General features: G+C 41.2%; 1 protein-coding gene across 1 annotated transcript in view; it reads left to right on the plus strand.

Moving 5' to 3' along the window:
- Nucleotides 1-18,785, plus strand: part of LOC134346985 (ADAMTS-like protein 1) — a 546,173-nt gene that overhangs the window by 383,985 nt on the left and 143,403 nt on the right. The window contains exons 9-12 of the mRNA XM_063048923.1: nt 1,126-1,283; nt 5,057-5,168; nt 7,852-7,990; nt 16,531-16,581. Coding sequence (XP_062904993.1) covers nt 1,126-1,283; nt 5,057-5,168; nt 7,852-7,990; nt 16,531-16,581 — 460 coding nt within the window. The remainder of the gene's footprint in view (nt 1-1,125; nt 1,284-5,056; nt 5,169-7,851; nt 7,991-16,530; nt 16,582-18,785) is intronic.

Genomic DNA, 18,785 nt, shown 5'->3' on the forward strand with positions numbered 1-18,785 from the left:
TCTCAATATACTGGCTATCTCCCCTTTACTCACTCAGCCCTGATGCAGTATCTTGACCCAATCCCTTGTCCTCCACAGATGCTGCCTGACCTGCAGAGTTCCTCCCGCAGTTTGTTTTCCATTGCTCCATGTTCCAACGTCTACAGTCTCTATCCACCTCCTTTCAAATTGGAATGTAGGTTTGGATTCCAGTCATGTGCAGTCTTCTTTCCCATTTAGGAGATGCTAAAGACAGGAGGGCATAGGTTTCAGATCAAAGATGAGAAATTTAAAAGGGACATCAGGGGCAGGTGTTTCTTGCAGCAGTTGGTGCATATTCAGAATGAGTGGCCAGAAATAGTGGTTAAAGGCAGGCACATTAGTAACATTTAACAGATACTCAGATAAGTTCATGGATGGGAGAAGTTTAGAGGGCTATGGGCCAAGTGCAGGCAGATGGGTATAGCTCACTATGCACCACAGGATGGCATGGGCTAGCTGGGCCAAAGGCCTGTTTCCACGCTGTAATGACTCTGTCCGTTTAGTGTTTTCAATATATTGCTCAGTGTCTGATGCTGGGTGCTTCCATCAAAATCCTATTTATAAAGGCCAGCATATACTGTATTTCCCATCCCAATTGCCTTTGAGAAGTCTGAGGTCAGCCACCATCTTTATCTATAGCAGTCCGTCTGGTGAAGATGCTCCCTCTACACTGATTTGGAGACAGAGGTTCAAGATTTGGTCCTATCGTCTATGTATTTAGGTTGGAGGATGAGGGACCACCTTAAGGAATTAGTTCTTTAACAAGTGTACCTCCTGAATCTGGTTTCAAGTGCTGACAGTCTCATTGAAGCAAACTGTTCATGGGCACACATTAAGCAGTGAAGTTTAGTGAATGGTATTCTTGCACGCATTGAACAACTTTGATCCTCCCTAGCCATTACATGCTATCCCCATGCGTTGGACACATGTAGGTCCCACAAGATTTGCAGACCACTCAGCTACTACACATTTAGATTTCACAGTCAATTTCCCAAATAAAGTCTCTTCCCTTGTGCATATAAATGTTGCACTGTGAGATAGAATTTCCAGTTCGATGTGTCTAAAATCTGTTCTGAATTACTTTCTTTAAATAATTTTCCCAAGATTTGGAAACAAAGACTCTTTTGGGCCAGAAAGGAGAGAGCAACCTCAGTGCACCCGGATCCTTCAACAGTGTAAACACCAGCTTCGATTTCCAGAAACTTCCGGAGAAGGAGATTCTGAGAGCAAAAGGACCACTCGGAGCAGATTTCACTGTGAAGGTAAATCATCATCTTAAATTATTCAATTCTACTTCCATTAATAACAAATATAATTTTACATGCTTCAATCTAACACTTTGAATGAGTGAAGATCTGCTGGCTCCCCTGAATTCAAATGTTTCATTAGTTCAGGACTGAAATTATTGATATAAAATTTGGAAATTTCCCAGAGCATTAATTTATTTTGCTTAATTCCAGCAGGTTTCTTAAGTAAAATATGAGTGTCTTTTCCAGGGGGTTTTAAATTAGCATTCTTTTGAAATTCATTGTGAGTTCCAGTTGGAATGAATACTAATAAATGCAGGATAATGAAGACCTGTCATCAATGCCCTCTTCAAAGCTAGAAATCCACCTAAAGGAATCAGACAGAAAGTATAGGCAAATTACATGCTAGCTCTCTAGGATCACTGTTATATCATGTTCTGTAGCTTGGAGCTAAATCATCAGCTCAACCACCAAGCTGTTTGTTAGCATTAATAGACAACAAGATCTTGCTTTCCCTCCCCTTCTGTCACAACAACAGTGGTGAGTTCCACCTTGGTCCTGGGTTCTTTTACAGTTAACTCCTGCCAGTCATAAGAATGGTGTTGGGGTGCAGCACGAAAGGAGCCCGTTCAGTACCGACCCAGCAGCACGGATTTGGAACTGTCCCAGCTACTGAAATGATTCCTCAAAATAACAAGAGGAAAAGGCTTTACTCACAACCTATAAGGGCATAAATCATTGCTAGGACTTTCTGCCGTGCCAAGAAATCAGCTCTATGCTGTAGAATGGTCACTGCTCTTGGACAAATGACGCTAGAATATCTTGCTCCCATCTTTTTACGATCACCTGTAGCATCTCAGCTGGAAAAATTACACAATAGAAACTTGTCCTCATGGGGTAGTGAAAATGGTATCATCCAGCCGTGAAAATGATCAAAACGAGCAAAATTCAACCATATCCATACCCCCCCCCCCCCATAGCACCAAGCATTTTGGATTTTCATTAATGCTGGAAGAAGTGGTCCAGTGAGGAATCCCCCACAGTGATATCAACAATTGCCCATTGCCCATTTTTTATTCTTCCAACATGGCTTTCAACATTGCTGTCCCAAACAAGATGTTTGTTCAGTCACAGGAGGCTCAGCTTTTACTAAAGCTGCTCCCACTGCAGTGGAGCCACATTCACACTGAACTCTATCAGGCTGCCCTATGGCACTCTGGGGTTAACTGCTCACACTAAACTACTTGCTTTACTTACACCTCCGAATGCTTTTCAGAATCAAAGCAGACTTCCTCTGGAATTCGTCAGGACTGACCATTCCTCTTCTGACTAACAAGAAAATGGAAAAGTGGTCCCAGAGGCACGAGGGCTTCATCCATGTCTTCATCCACTCAGAGTTTATGGCATTATTTAGATTTCCTGTTGGAGCAGTACATATCTACACTTACAGGGGCTGCCCTTTCTAAGATCTGTGCCTTTCTGCAACCTCATCCACAGGAGTGGACTGCTTTCACAGTCTATGTATTCTTACAGTTCACTCTCAGTGTCCTGGACTCAGGACCATACTGACTTGTTGGTGCTGGTTTCTGCCACATCTCCCAGCTTACCGTTCACTGGTGCACGAGATAGGTCACTTCAAAGAGATTGAGGTAGTGGAGGTATAATTTGTCCATCTGTGCTGATCACCCCATCCTTGATGAAGCTGTTCCACCTTGAACACGATCTGATATGAGTCAACATGATGCTTTCAGATCAGGTCATGCATAGCACATACGTCCGCCGCACTGCTCAGGTGTGTTTCTGGGGTACAGGGGCTAGAGACCCTTGTGCCTGTTTTTTGTTCTATCGTCGAGCAGCAGTGAACCATCTGATTGGCCTATCAGAGTTCTCTTTGGGAACTAGTTGACTTGATCAGCATTTCTGATCTGGCTATTGTTCACGATTGCACTTAATATATAAAAAAAAGTCTCCTTCAACCCAGAGGATGAGGCAGAGTGGGAAATAGGCTTTGCTGGCATTGTAAAGTGCAGTAACTCACAGACATGGAATTGCTGGATACGATGTGCAAACAGAGATTTCCTGATCAATCTTCAGATTGACAGGAGAATTAAGCAGAAGCCCTCCATGGTGTCCATGGCTCCCTGACACTAAATCATCTGTTCTCCAGCCTCTCTAAGGCCCTTTCAGTGAATCTTGGATCATGCTCCCTTCCTTCTCCTGCAGCTGTAGCCAATCTTCACACAACACCTCTCTGTGCAAGGCACACCAGTGCTGCATGTACCTCTCTCCCTCTCTGGGTACCGAAACTGATAGATGCAACGTAATGTACTAACAACTGCTTGACTCGGCATGCGCTAAGCTAGGGAAATGGTTTTGGTATGCCCTTAAATACAAAGGTGATTAACTGTAATCATATTCCAGCACATTTGAAAACAAAATCAGTGCACCGTGGAACACTATCAAAAGGTAGAAGAGGAACTTGTAAGCAGGCTCACATACCTAAAGAGTATACCACACAGTATCACTCCATTTTTTTGGGGGGGGGGCAGCTGCAATGATCCAGTTGGGACATTCTGCTTTGTGTGCATTTCTCTGTCTGTTTGCATGGGAGGTAGTGGGTTGATGGAAAGTATCGTGCTCACAATGAGTTTGAGTACTGAAGTACCAATGGTGAACATGAACTGCAGATACTGTAATTCAAAAGTGGAATTATTAGCAGCTGTATGCAATAAGGCATCAGGGATGTGACAGCTACATGTGTTCAATTTCTTTAACTAGATTATGAGGAAGGTTTTAGGAAGGTGATTTCCATGTTCGAAAGAAGTTCTTTCAGTTACACTCCATGGAAATTGAACACATCATCGGCTTTCCGAAACTGCATGTGTGATCCTGGAAATCATTCCAAACCCTCTGCCACTCAAGAAAATGTAACTAGTGTACAACTGAGGGAATCGGATAAGATCAATATTTCAACCATTATCTGAACCCAAAATTGACTTAAACATATAATCATATAACAATTACAGCACGGAAACAGGCCATCTCGGCCCTTCTAGTCCATGCCGAATTCTTACTCTCACCTAGTCCCACTGACCTGCACTCAGCCCATAACCCTCCATTCCTTTCCTGTCCATATATTTATTGAATTTAACTTTAAACGACATCAAACCTGCCTCAACCACTTCTGCCGGAAACTCATTCCACACAGCTACCACTCTCTGAGTAAAGAAGTTCCCTCTCATGTTACCCCTAAACTTTTGCCCTTTAACTCCCAACTCATGTCCTCTTGTTTGAATCTCCCCCACTCTCAATGGAAAAAGCCTATCCACGTCAACTCTATCTATCCCCCTCATTATTTTAAATACCTCTATCAAGTCCCCCCTCAACCTTCTACGTTCCAAAGAATAAAGACCTAACTTGTTCAACCTTTCTCTGTAACTTAGGAGATGAGTTCCAGCCTTTCAAGACAGATTGTTCTTACTTAGAGTTACATTTACTCCTGCTTTAACCCATGCTTTATAATTTTATCATGGCTTCCAGGTAACACCATTTAGTGATATTATTGGCTGTTACACTACACTACTGGTCTGCTGCCATGCTATATTAAATGATAAAAAATAAACAATGAGGGAGAGAAAGAAATAATTTTATTAACAAAGGGTCATGTGAGTTTAACACAGTTCAATAGTTAGTGCTGTAATTAGATCTGGTAACTGAGGAGATGAGGTGAACATTTTTTCAGAAGTGTACATGTTTAAGATAATTACCTTATTGTTGGTCTTTTTCAGATACAATACGTGGGTACAGGAGAAAGTGTGGTCCAATTTTTCTTCTACCAGCCAATCATACATCAATGGAGGGAGACTGATTTCTTTCCATGCTCTGCGACTTGTGGTGGAGGTACAATTTCTACAACTGTTTGGTCTCAGTCAAAGCAGTTTTTACATCAATGGTGTCACCGCTTTTATTGAGCCAATATCTCATCTTTTGAGCACTATTGCTGCCACTACGTCATCCTTGATGAAGCAAGTTGAGGTCCCCCTTTCAGAATCGGAATCAGGTTTATTATCACTGGTGTGTGTCATGAAATTTGTTAACTTAGCAGCAGCAGTTCAATGCAATACATGATAATATGGAAATAAATAAATAAATAGCAGTAAATATATTTATATATTTTATCTATATATAACAGATAAAAATAGTGCAAAATAAACAGAAATAATATATATTTTTAAACAAGTGAGGTTGTGTTCATGAGTTCAATGTCCATTTAGGAATCATATGGCAGAGGGGAAGAAGCTGTTTCTGAATCACTGAATGTGTGTCTTCAGGCTTCTGTAGCTCCTTCCTGATGGTAACAATGAGAAGAGGGCATGCCCTGGTGATGGTGGTCCTTAATAATAGAAGTCACCTTCCTGAGGCACCGCTCCTTGAAGATGTCTTGGATACTACAGAGTCTCGTACCCAACTTTCTGTAGCTTCTTTTGTTTCTGTTCAGTAGCACCGCACCCCCCCACCCCACTCCATACCAGAGAGTGATGCAGCATGTCAGAATGCTCTCCATGGTACAGCTATGGAAATTGTCCCGTGTTTTAGGTGACAAACCAAATCTCTTCAAACTTCTAATGAAATATAGCTGCTGTCCTGCCTTCTTTATAGCTGTGTTGATATGCCGGGTTAGATCCTCAGAGATCAGAATACATACTGTGCTCTTGTTATTTAAAGTTCATCTTCCAGATGTTGCTCAACATGGAGGAGCACAGGTTCAGCAGTTGAAGGTGGTTATATGTAGTAATCAAGGAATGCATCAAATATTCCAAGTGAAGTACCAACCCATGAAGAAAAATCAGGAAAAATAGTTTTGATTTTACCTCATCGACTCACGTTAGAATGGATGTTTATAATTTTGAGTAAGTTAAGGATAGGAAAAGCCTGCATAAAACAGAGATTACTGGAAGCGAAAGGCCCACAACCATCTCTGTGCAGCATTTTATTGATTTCATGCACTGGGTAGCCCGGTGGGAGCTGTGAGTCTGCATTTTCAATTTTTAACATTTCAAATTTAAGTGCCTTATATTTGAGATCCACTGCATCAGCATAAGCAAAAAGTCAAATTAGATTAGTTTCCACACTGGTTAAATGACTAGACAAACAGACTGAGCTCTGGATTATTGATACAGAAACATGTGTTTGTATCCCAGCATAATGCTGAGGGATTTAAATTCAACTATCTGCATTTTTTTTACATCTGAGAATTGAAGCAAATATCTAGTCTTAGTTATGGAGATATTGTTTTTTTTTAAATCTTATCTGATTCACTGACTTGCATGGGATAAAACTAACTCAACCTGTTTTTCTGTGACCAGACCCTTACAGGAAATTGATTCTTTACCGTCTCCTCAATTCAGGAGCAATTAAGAGTGACCAATAAATGCTGCCTTAGCCAATAATATCCAAGTCATATTATGTTCTGTAATATTAGAAAAAGACTGAAATTTCTACAGGCAGAATCTTGTGCAAATTTCTTTATTTCACAGAATAAGTGCCTTATATTTGAGATCCACATTTGAGACGGAATTGAACAGATTTTTTTTATTTTAAGGGCAATCTTCCTATGTACAGATGAATAGTGAAGAATACCTTTTTAAGTATATTTTCCATTTTAATTTAATTTTACTTTTTGGCAAATTAGAAGGTTTTTTTAAGTCAAGTAATGTAAAAGAATACTTCATCAAGGGGATTTCCAAATATTAAATGTGGAGGAGCTGGGCTATTTATTTAACTGCAGAATTTATTGCTGAGTATTCTCTGTACTGATCCAATGATGAGGACATCAGAACAGTTGTCAAAATCATGGATGTTACTTTTCTATCACTTGTTTGAAATTTGTTGGGATTGGAAAGACTTTCTGAGCTTCCAAGCTAAGTAGTACTCTTGCATTTTCCATGATGGTTGTACCTCAGTACAACAGTTCATATTTGTACAGCATTCTGAGCGTAGGTCCTAGGGAGCGTAACTGGAGCATGCTGTCCATTAACATTGAGATGTTAATGTTAATTACTATTAACATCTCACTGCTAATCTTCTGACATTGAGACAATGAGAAGAAGATTCGAGTAGGCACGTGAGCATTTAGACAGAGAGGAAACTATCAGTGGGGGTGGGGGGAAAATGAAGTAGGAAGGCTGAGGGAGAAAATTCCACATCATTAACCCTCAGGCAGTTGAAGCTTCAGTTGAATTAAAGCTAAGGATATAATAATCTTATCAGAAATGACAGAAATTTTCAGCTCAGGAAATGTCTTGGCCCAATGTTTCTGTATTGGGCAAATTGGTGCAGTTGAGGTTAATCCGAATTGCCAGGTTGAAGATCAAAAGGAATGCTAGTAAATCCAGAAGAATTTTAACATATTTCACGGCATAATGTACCTGATAATAAACCTGATTCTGATTCTGAAAAATCAATAGTTTATGTTCATATGTATCTTCACCCAGTAATAAGCAAAATTTCTGTCAGAAGTGAATGTGGTTGAACAAAATCCTGGTTGGTGGTTGGTTTTAACTCATTGCCCTTCTGCTGTCAGGGTACCAGCTGACTTCGGCTGAATGCTATGATCTGCGAAGCAAGCGTGTTGTGTCTGACCAGTATTGTCACTACTATCCTGAAAACGTAAAGCCCAAACCCAAATTACGGGAGTGTAGCATGGATCCCTGTCCAGCCAGGTTAGTACAACCTCCATTGTACATCAGCACACCAAATGTTCACTCTAGTGCTTTGTGAAATTCTCCCCCAATGTCTGATGTGTTTCTGTGCAGGCTCTCAGCTCACAAATAAAACTTTCCAAAGTCAACAGAGATAAAAGACTGAGCCAAAGACAGCAAATCCTTTCCTGTTTTTGTTGGTACACTTTTTACAGATTAAAGTTTCAGAAGGATTGGATTACATAATTTCTTTCCTTTATTGATTTTTAGGTAGAATAATGTAATTTAATAAACAATAGGTTGTTAAGAGATATTTCTGAGTCAGGTACATTATGGGCTACGAACTGTGCTGCAAGAATTGAGAGACATTGTGAAGTAACAAGAGTGCTTTATTTGGGCTGGCTATTTGACACTCAAATACACAATCAGTTTGTGATCTGTAGTAGTATGGCGCCCTCCATTCTACACACAAGTCTTATCAGACCGATGGTTCAAGGAGGTGGGTTACTGCTGAATAGGAACCTGAAAGGCTCTGTGATGTTCTTTTTAAAGACAGGCTTCCAATGCCCACAATCTGCTGAGATAAGTTAGCCCTTAAATCGGGAATGCAAAATAAACCTGCTGCCAAATTTTTCTGTGCAGAATTAATAATTTTTTTCAGAGCAGGGTTAATAAGGACATGAATTGTAAAAAAAAATCTCTTCAAATTTAAATCTTCTCAGCACATAATATACAGCAACAAAATATTTTTTCTAATCACTATTTTACAAACCAATATATCAATTCTGACAATTCTCTCAACTCCTCCCTACTCATCCCTCCTTTCTCTGCTCCCTTCTCCCATCCAATTTTTCTCTTCAATCTTCTTTGTTCTCTCTGCTCACAAATGCCAATATCGCTCACCTCTTCTCTAATTCATTTGCCCCTTTACCTCTTTCTCTCCCTCTTTTTCCAGTTCTTATCCTTTCCCTTCTGTCCTATCTATCAATACTCTCCATGCCTTCTCTCACAGCTCTTCTTTCCCTTTTTGTTTTACCTGCTCTCTTCTCAACCATGCCCAACCACATCTTCACTAACTCCTAATACTATCTCCCTAGCCATGTGTTTCTTCCAGTCCCCTCTCTCTTTTACCCATTTATTCCCTCTAACCTACTTCATATGCTTCTCTCCAGTCCCTCTCACTATTCACTTCTCCCTGAATTACCACTACACCCCTTGCTCACCCCTTCGTCTTCCTCTTACGTTTTCCCCTCTCTCTCTCTCATTTTCCCCTTCTTCTCACCCTTTCCACACTCTCTCAGCCCTTCTCATTCCCCTTATCATAATCCCTCACTTGCATCCCCTCCCACACTTAGCCCGCTGCTCATCACTCTTTCCCTTCACCTCACCAAGTCCTCAGCCATTCTTCCTAACTCCCCTCTCCCCTCCCATCTCCCTCTATATCCTTCAGCTCTTCTCTACTCCCCTCTCTCTCCCCGTTCCCCACTTCCCTCCCCCTTTCTCGCTCCCACTTCCTGCTTCCCAAAATCCATTCTTAAACCATAAACCCACAAACATAACCTTTCTTTTTGCTCTTGTTATTTATATTTTTGCATATGTATTGTAATTTATAGTAATTGTTTACGTATTGCACTGCATTGCTGCCACAAAACAACAAATATCACAACATATCTCAGTGAAAATAAACCTGATTCTAATTCTCTCTGTCCCCTTCCTCATTTTTCTGTCTTTTACCCTCCAATTTCCCCTTCCCCACTCTACTCTCCCCCTCACCTCCTCTCTTCTTCCCCATTTATGTTCCTATCACCCTTTCCCATCACCGCACTGCAGCTTACTGATTTCCCTGTCCCATTTCTCCTCTCCATTTTCCTTCTCTTCAATTCACTTTCTGTCTTACTCTCACCCCACCTTCCCTGGTACCCCTCTTCTTCAACCCTTGACTTCATCCTTTGCCCCTCACTCCTCTGCTCCCCCAATCCCCATCCACATTTGGCGGATGTGAAGGGGAACAGGTTGCTGGGAAATGGATGGGACATGGGACCAGTGGGAGTGCTCTGAAAGCTGGCAGAGACTCCATGGTGCATGGTCTCCTCCTATACCATGAATAAATATGAAACAAGAGATGCTTCCATAGACGTACAGTATTTAGGCTGCAAGTGATTTTTGGGATTTTATCTCACAATTTAACATTGAATTTTCTTTCAAGAGTTTTGATCTAATTCACAATCAAAGGGAAGTTGATGGGCATGCACAAAAGAGAAGGGGTTGCAGAATGCAGGCAAGTAAGGTGAAGGAGAGGGGGAGGACTGATGAGAGAAGCATTTCTCAACTTCCCCTTAAACCAGCATGTATTCCATCCCTGTTGTCATAAATACAGAAAATATCAAAACTTTAACTCCTCTCTCACAAACAAGAGAAAACTGCAGTTGGTATTTGTTCTTTGTTCTGTTGGTATGTATGTAAGAGATTATGAATGACAAAAAGGAACAGATCCCTTGATCTCTGAGTTGTTGTGTACATACATCTATTGATGCTTCTGGACACATCTTCAGTGATGTTCCTGGAATCATCGGGTGTTTCGGGTCTTTCAACATCATACAACCTCCTCCAGGTGACCCAGCCGGGGCTGATCAGACCCCAGCTTGTGTCCAGATGGCTAGCTACTTATGACTCCATGGCTCCCCTCTTTTGAGCCACAGCCATCTTGAGGCCCTCTCTGCCGCATCGGTGGTACTGTGGATGGCTCTCCTCTTCCTCTCTCCCTCGATGCCCAAAATGCTGAAGGCTCTAACCAAAGAATGGGCTACGAATCCCCTACAACCAACCTCCATTGGGAGACACCTCGCTCTCCATCCAGCCTGCTGACAGTTGCTGACCAGTCCTGCGTACTTGGAGAGCTTCCTTTCAAAGGCTCCTTCCAAGCTATCTTCCCATGGGACTGTCAGCTCCAGCAGCACCACTTGCTTAGTAGCCTCAGACACCAGGACAATGTCTGGTCTCAGAGTGGTGGCTGCGATATGGTTGGGGAACTTTAGCTGCCCTTCGAGGTCCACCAACAGCTAGCTGCCAGTCCCTTGCAGAGGTGCATTCCATCCCTGTTGTCATAAATACAGAAAATATCAAACCTTTAACTCCTCTCACAAACAAGAGAAAACCTGCAGTTGGTATTGTATGTATGTAAGAGATTATGAATGACAAAAGGGAACAGATCCCTAGATCTCATTGTAAGAATTCCTAAAAGAAAGCTAGTTCCATTCAGTTGCAAATGTTTCTTTGTCTCAATGAATGGAGCACATTATTTTCCCCAATAAATATGAAATTAATAGAAGAAGCATTAAAGTTCTTTATTGTTTAATGGATATTGAAAGTTGAGAGGCCGTGAGCATTTGGCAGCTAAGGTGAGAAATGCTTCTGTTGTGCAGGCATAGCTCTCCAGCTCAGGAACAAGTACTGGCTCTCAAACCACTTTTGCCATTCAGTTAGATCATAGCTGTTTAGTATCTTAATTCTATTTACCAGTTGCAGGGTAGAATGTGTTGAAGCTCAACATATGCTTTCATCACCACATGTAAAATTGACCTTAAGCCTTCTGTCACTAAACTGCATTCACCAAGGACCAACACCAATTTACATGCCAACCAGTGTTGACATGTTGCCAGCCACTACAGAAACCTCAGCACACCAGAACTCCAAAAGGCATCAGCATGGTTTGAGAGATGTGAACATTTTGGATGTGTGGACTAGTACAAGACAGCAGAATCATATCTATTTGTGCTCTCTTGTTACTTGAGCTCTTTGGAATCAGGAGAGGAGATTGCTGTTTAATGTGAGTGCTCTAAAATGGTTTTAATAACATCTCAGCCTCAAGCTGAGCATTGGCTCCAGAATGTTTCCCGATATCCCTGCATCCCTGAAAATGTGAATCCAATTTTCTTTTAAATGGTCCGATTGAATCCGCTTCTATGGTTCTACTAAGCAACTTATTCCAAATCCATGCAAATCAAAAATAGTGTGGATGCTGAAAATCTGAAATAAAAGCAGAAATTGTTGGGAACACCATCTGTATAAAAAGAAACAAGTAATATTTCAGGTATCTGATCCTTAGTCCTGAATACTTACAAAAGGTAAAGTTTTCTTTCCGGCTCTTCAGACAGTCAACTTAAAAGCTACTTCTTCTAGTATCATAAGTCCAAATATGGAAAGTTTTCCTTTTCCTACACCCAGATGATTTACATATCGCTTCCAAACATCTTCTGAAAGATCTTCACTTAAATGGAATAACCTCATTTTCTCCAGTCTCTCCACTAAACTCAGACTCTTCCTCCCTTATATCAGCTCTTCAGCACCTCATCCAATTCTTCACACTCTTCACAGAACCAAGAGTGGTGCGTAGTTCTGCTGCTGCACCTGCCCCTTTTACAGTGTAACCTAATACACGTATGATTTCTCAGCAACTTTGTCCTGCCACTATCAAAAATTGATGAATAAATATCCCAAGATGCACAACATAATTGCAACAATGAGGTTATATTGTGTGCCTACCCTTTCTTCTGTGCCTGTCTTCCTGAACACTATCATTTTCAAATCTCTCAGAAATGTGGACATAAATGATTGTAATTGAGGTGTTTACTGTATCAGACAAGAGACAACTACACTGGGCAGCAGGGTGGGATGTGGCTTTGCAGTTTCTTTAATTTCAAATGGAATAATCTGAGAGATTTTGGAGACATTCACTTGCACCCTGTTGGAACAGGAATCAACTTCATACCATCTCACATTTGTTCTCACATGTTCACACTTAACCTAGGCGTAGTAAACTGCATTATAAAGAACTTTTTTATACAGAATAGGAACAAGGTGTATTAGACAATCATGTCTGCACTGACCACAATGCCATTCAAATTCATCTCATCTGCCTGCACATGAGAAGTGCGCCTCTAATCTCTACATGTTCATATCTCTGTCGAAATGTCTCTTGACTGTTCCTATCGTATCTGGTTCTACCAGTTCAACTGGCAGCATGTTACAGGAGCCTACCTATCTCTCCTCTCTTGGCTTAAAAGAGCTTGCCTTGCAAATCTCCTTTAAATTTTGCCCCCCCTCAACCTATCCAATCTAGTGTTCCAAATTTCTATCTTGGGAAAAAGATTCTAACTATCTATCTATGACTCATTATTTAACACACTTCTTTCATGTCAACCTCACATCTTCCAACAATCCAGAGAAAACCATCCCAGTCTGTTTACTTTCTCCTTATAGCTAATATGCTCCAAACTAGGTAACATCTCAGTAGATCTCCTGCATCTTCTCCAAAGACCAAAACCATCCCCACGACCACAATCCATCCTATCATCATGACCTCCTGATATTTTTACTCAATAGTCCAACTGACGTAGCTTTTTTTACTGCCCTTTCTAGTTGTGTTGCCTGACAATCTGGACCTCAGGCTGCTTATAGAGGACCATCTTGTAACCACTGAAAAGAAATAACAAGCATCTATCATGGTCCTGACTGAACAGTGGCAGACATCCAAGTTTCGGCACATCAGTTCCCCGGAGTGTAGTTAGCTACCGCTATCCTTTTAAGTCTCAGACTCCCAATTATTGCCTGCTACATTTTTTCATGGAAATCCTGTACTTAAAGACTTCAGTGCTCAATTGTAGGAGTTCCATTTTTAGTTCTACTGTTTGTGATTTTACCTTTGGATTTTGTTTGTGTTGTCTGAGATAATAAGACCATAAAATATAGGATCAGGATTAGGCCATTTTGGCCCATCAAGTCTGCCCCACCATTTTTTCTCTCAGTCCCAGTCTCCTGCCTTATTCCCGGATCCCTTCATTCCCTGACCAATCAAAAAACTATGAACCTCTGCCTTAACTGTACATAAAGATTTGACCTCCACAGCTGCCTGTGGCAAAGAATTCCACAGAGTCACCACTGTCTGGCTAAAGAAGCTCCCCCTCTCTCCATTTTAAATGGACACCTCTATATTCTGAGGCTGAGTCCTCTGGTCTTAGACTCTACCATCATCAGAAACATCCTATCCACATCCACTCAAAGCCTTTCACCATTCGATAGGTTTCAATGACATCGCCCTTCATTCATTTGAATTCCGGTAAATACAGTCCCAGAGCCATCAAGCACTCTTCATATGACAAGCCATTCAATCCTGGAATCCTTTTTGTGATCCTCCTTTGAACCCTCTCCAGTGTCAGCACATCCTTTCTAAGATAAGGGGCCCAAAACTGCTCACAATGCTCCAAGCGAGGCCTCACCAGTGCTTTATAAAGTCTCAACATTACATCCTTGCATTTGTATTCTGGTTCTCTAGAAATTAATAATAACATTGCATTTGCCTTCCTCACCACGGACTCAACCTGCAAATTCATCTTTAGGGAATCCTGCACAAGAACTCCCAAGTCCCTTTGCACCTCACTTTTTTTGTATTTTCTCTCCATTTAGAAAATATCCAGCCCTTTCATTTCTTCTAACAAAGTGTATAACTATATACTTTCTGACATTGTATTCCATCTGCCATTTCTTTGCCCATTCTCCCAATCTGTCGAAGTCCTTCTGTATCCTCTCTATTTCCTCAAAACTACTTGTTCTTCCACCCATTTTCATATTGTCTGCAAACTTTGCAACAAAGCCAACAATTCCATCATCCAAATCATTAACACGTAATGTAAAAATAATCCGTTCCAGCACAGGCCCCTGTGGAATACCACTAGTCACTGACAGCCAACCAGAAAAGGCTCCCTTTATTCCCACTCTTTGCCTCCTGACAATCATCCACTGCTTTATCCATGCTAGTATCTTTCCTGTAATACCATAGGCTTGTAGCTTGTTAAGCAGCCTCATGTGTGCTCCTTGTCAAAGGTCTTCTGAAAATTCAAGTACACAACATCAACTGATTCTTCTTTGTCTACCCTGCTTGTTAGTTCTTCAAGGAATTTCAACAGATTTGTCAGGCAAGATTTTCCCTTAAGGAAACCATGCTGACTATGGCCTATTTTATCATGTGCCTCCAAGTACTCCAAGACCCCAAGGTCCACCTCAACTCCCCTCTAAATCTCATTGTTACCAAGGAAAACAAGTCAAACCGAAGTGCATTGTCTCACACTTATCAGGATTAAATACTATCTGCTGTTTCTCTGTCACCCTTCTCCCCCGCCGCTTTCCAACTGACCAATATCAGTAGAGCTACTAGGACTTGATGTTTCAATCCCTATGGTAAGTTGGCACTCTCGATTTTGGCAGTGGGTGACAAGGAGGGAGGGTAGGTACGTCATCGGGGTCATCAGGTGGGCACCCTCCTTCTTTGACATTTCGTTGATAAGTCCACGACGTCTCCATAGGGCTCAATGGCGCTACCCGGCATCCCAGATGCACCCCCCTCAGTTCCATACCCTCCTGTCTTCATCTTGCAGCCCAGTTGTTGTCTTTCCTTTTAATCCAAATCCAATTGCTGCTTTCTTCTGCTGCGTTTGACTGTTGTAGCTGAAGATAATTCTCCTCACCATAAATAACACTACTGAATTTAGTGTCATCTGTGATCCTGTTGGTTGTACTTCAAGTTCATATATCAACTATTAATGTACAGATTTGTTCATGCAGTAAGCCCATTGACCATACCCCTTTTTGGAACATGAGGACTTCAGTAACCACAATGCTTTAAGTTACTCAAAATATTGGGACATGTGAATGAACTACTAGCCCAATATGTTTTCATGAACTAACGACTAGCTTTCACCTCTCTCCATTTTCTACTGTCTTGGGAGATGACTTATCTTCTAGGTTAATAGATATCAAATTGGACAAGACGAATGCTTCAAGAAAAAAATGTTCCAGGACTTTGGGAATTTTGATGTATTTTAGCAAGAGAATGGAGATGGTAACTATCACACACAAAATGCTGGAGGAACTCTGCAGGCCAGGCAGCATTTATGGAAAAGAGTATAGTCAATGTTTTGGGCCAAGACCCTTCCTCAAGACCCTGAAGAGTTCCACCATCTGCAGATTTTCTCTTGCACGTAATTCTCATAGATGCTGCCTGAGCTGCTGAGTTCCTCCAGCATTTTGTGTGTGTTGCTTGGATTTTCAGCATCTGCAGATTTCCTCTTGTTTATGATAATTATCACAGTGTCTTTCATTCCCTACTAACTTGAGCAATGCTCAGACACATGTATGAATCAAAATTTAAGTATCAGTAACTAAATTAGTTTCTGTGTCCAACTAATGTCTGATTTTCATCCAATATTTAAAATAAAGCCATTGTTTTACAGCCCATTTTCTGATGAGGCAATAACAGTTGTTTTACAATAAAGACAATCATAGAATCATTATGGGAAAGAAACACACCATTCAGCCCATCAAGGTTACTACCAAAGATTTATCCACATGTACACATTGTTCCATAACCTTTAGAGCTGTGCCATTGGTCTACCTTGTCTTGCTTGTTCTCTTCCAAAATGTATCACTTTACACACACTATAGTAATTGATTGCATGTTTTGTTGTGACCATCTCCACTCAGACAAATGCCATTGTTATTCCCAACAGTGATGGCTACAAAGAGATCAATCCTTTTGACCACTTTCACCCACTTCCTCGGTACGTAATGTTCAGTATGACACTGATCTACTGGTAAGACAACTGCAGAATGATTAAGAGAATGTGAGTAAATGTAAGAGAAAGTGAGAGAGAGAGAGAGAGAGAGAGAGAAAGAGAGAGAGAGGAGGAATGAATGAAGAAGAGATAATGGTTTAAAATCGTTGGGATGGATTGATTGAACATTCATTGAAACCCTTGGTTATTTAAAGAGCTGAAACAATGTATTGCTGAAAATGTAAGAGTCAGTTGCTTGTAGCCATATTTCCATTGAGATTAACACAGACAAAATGCTGGAGGAACTTAGCAGGTCAGGCAGCGTCTATGGAAACAAATAAACAGTCAACGTTTCAGGCCAAAACCCTTCATCAGGACAAGAATGGAAGGAGGAAGAAGCCAGAATAAGACAGTGGGGAGAGGGGAAGTACAAGCTAGCAGGTAATAGGTGAAGCCAGGTGGGTATGGAAGGGAGCTGAAGTGGGAAGCCGGGAGGTGATAGGTGGAAAAAGAGAAGGGCTGAAGAGAAAGGAATCTGATAGGAGAGGAGAGTGGATCATGGGAGAAAGGGAAGGATGAGGGACATCAAGGGGAGTTGATAGGCAGCTGAGGAAAAGAGAAGAGGTATGAGGCAAGCAGTTTGTTCTTCTCCTGATTGCTGGTGGTTTGTTGCAAGGCTTACGCTAATTGTAAAGATGTAATTGCGCTTGTACTTATTTCCCCATCTGTTAATTGCTTTAATTACCATTCTTCTTTCCTTTTTCCCATCAGCTGGTGCACGATTCTGCTCCTGGATTTATAAAGCATTGCTATGTGTGGTATAATGCATCTGAAAGCTGTCATACCAAGCTCAGTTACCTTGTCCGCTCGCAGTGCTTTGAGTGTTTGCATAGTTTCTAATGTTGACAGCATTGAAAGAACAAAGCTGTCAACATTCAGCTTACTTGAAGTCAAACCTTTACAAGTCAAGTTTATTGTCATTTAACTCTATACATGTGTTCATCTATTTAATGTAACTAGAAATGAGACAATGTTTCTCTGAACCGGGGTGTAAAGAACAGATGTACATATAACACTCATAACATGATATGTTAAGAAGGTAAGGATAAAATTTACAGATGAATCACACAGAAATAACAAACTAAAGAGCATTAATATTAAATATTATATGGTACAGGACAGATTAACCAGTGATACTTCAAAGACAACATGGCAGGGAGTTCAGAAGTCTAATGGCCTGAAGGAAGAAACTGTTTCCCATCCTGACCTTTCTTGTTTTTATGCATCGAAGTCTCCTGCCTGATGGTAGAAAGTCAAAGGAAAAGTTGTCCACTGTTGAAGATGTGATATTAATTTCATAGATACCTATCTGACTCTGCTTCCCACACTTCTCACTCCCTCCCTATTCCAGATTCTATACACCATATCGCAGCAGTGTGCACAGCTTTTCATTGTCCTTGCAACTCAGGTTGCAAACGTAAGGCATCCTTCATAAACGTCTACTTCCTTAACCAGCTGCAGTGTTTCTAATTAATATTTGCATTTTATCTCCAGAGTCCAATCAAATATGGCACCTGACGAGGAATTATTCTTGTCCCATTGTCAGCACAGTTTATTTATTCATTTAGAGATACAGCGTAGAAAAGACCATTCCAGCCCAACAAGCCGTCCTGCCCAGCGACCCAGCTATTTGACCCTAGCCTAATCACAGGGTAATTTGCAATGACCGATTAACTTACAAATCAGTACAACTTTGGACAGTGGGAGTAAACTGGAGCAGCCACAGTCGCGGTTGCGGGGATAATGTACAAACTTTCTTACAGAGGACGCCGGAATTGAACTCTGAACTCTGACACCCCACACTATAATAGCATCGTGCTAAGTGCTATGCTGCCATGGCGCCCTATTGTGGCTCCCTACCTGAATTTGCATCATCGGAAGCTGGAACTCTAGATTGGATCTGCAGTGGGTTTCCATAGCTTCTGGACGTACAGCTGGGAGAGGACAAGAGGGAAGAAGATTAAGGGAAGCATTGGGAGGTGGGGAAGAGGAGGAGAGGATGGAGAGGTTAAACATTACGAGAGAAACAGGAAAGCAAATGAAGCATCTGGGAAACCACTGGCAAAAGCCTGCTAGGCAACTTGAAGGTTCTAATCTTTGTGCAGAAGTCCCAAACTTGATGTTCTTTATGACAGTGAATGTCTGCAGTT

The sequence above is a fragment of the Mobula hypostoma genome, chromosome 5, assembly GCF_963921235.1.
Source record: "Mobula hypostoma chromosome 5, sMobHyp1.1, whole genome shotgun sequence".
Lineage (NCBI taxonomy): Eukaryota > Metazoa > Chordata > Chondrichthyes > Myliobatiformes > Myliobatidae > Mobula > Mobula hypostoma.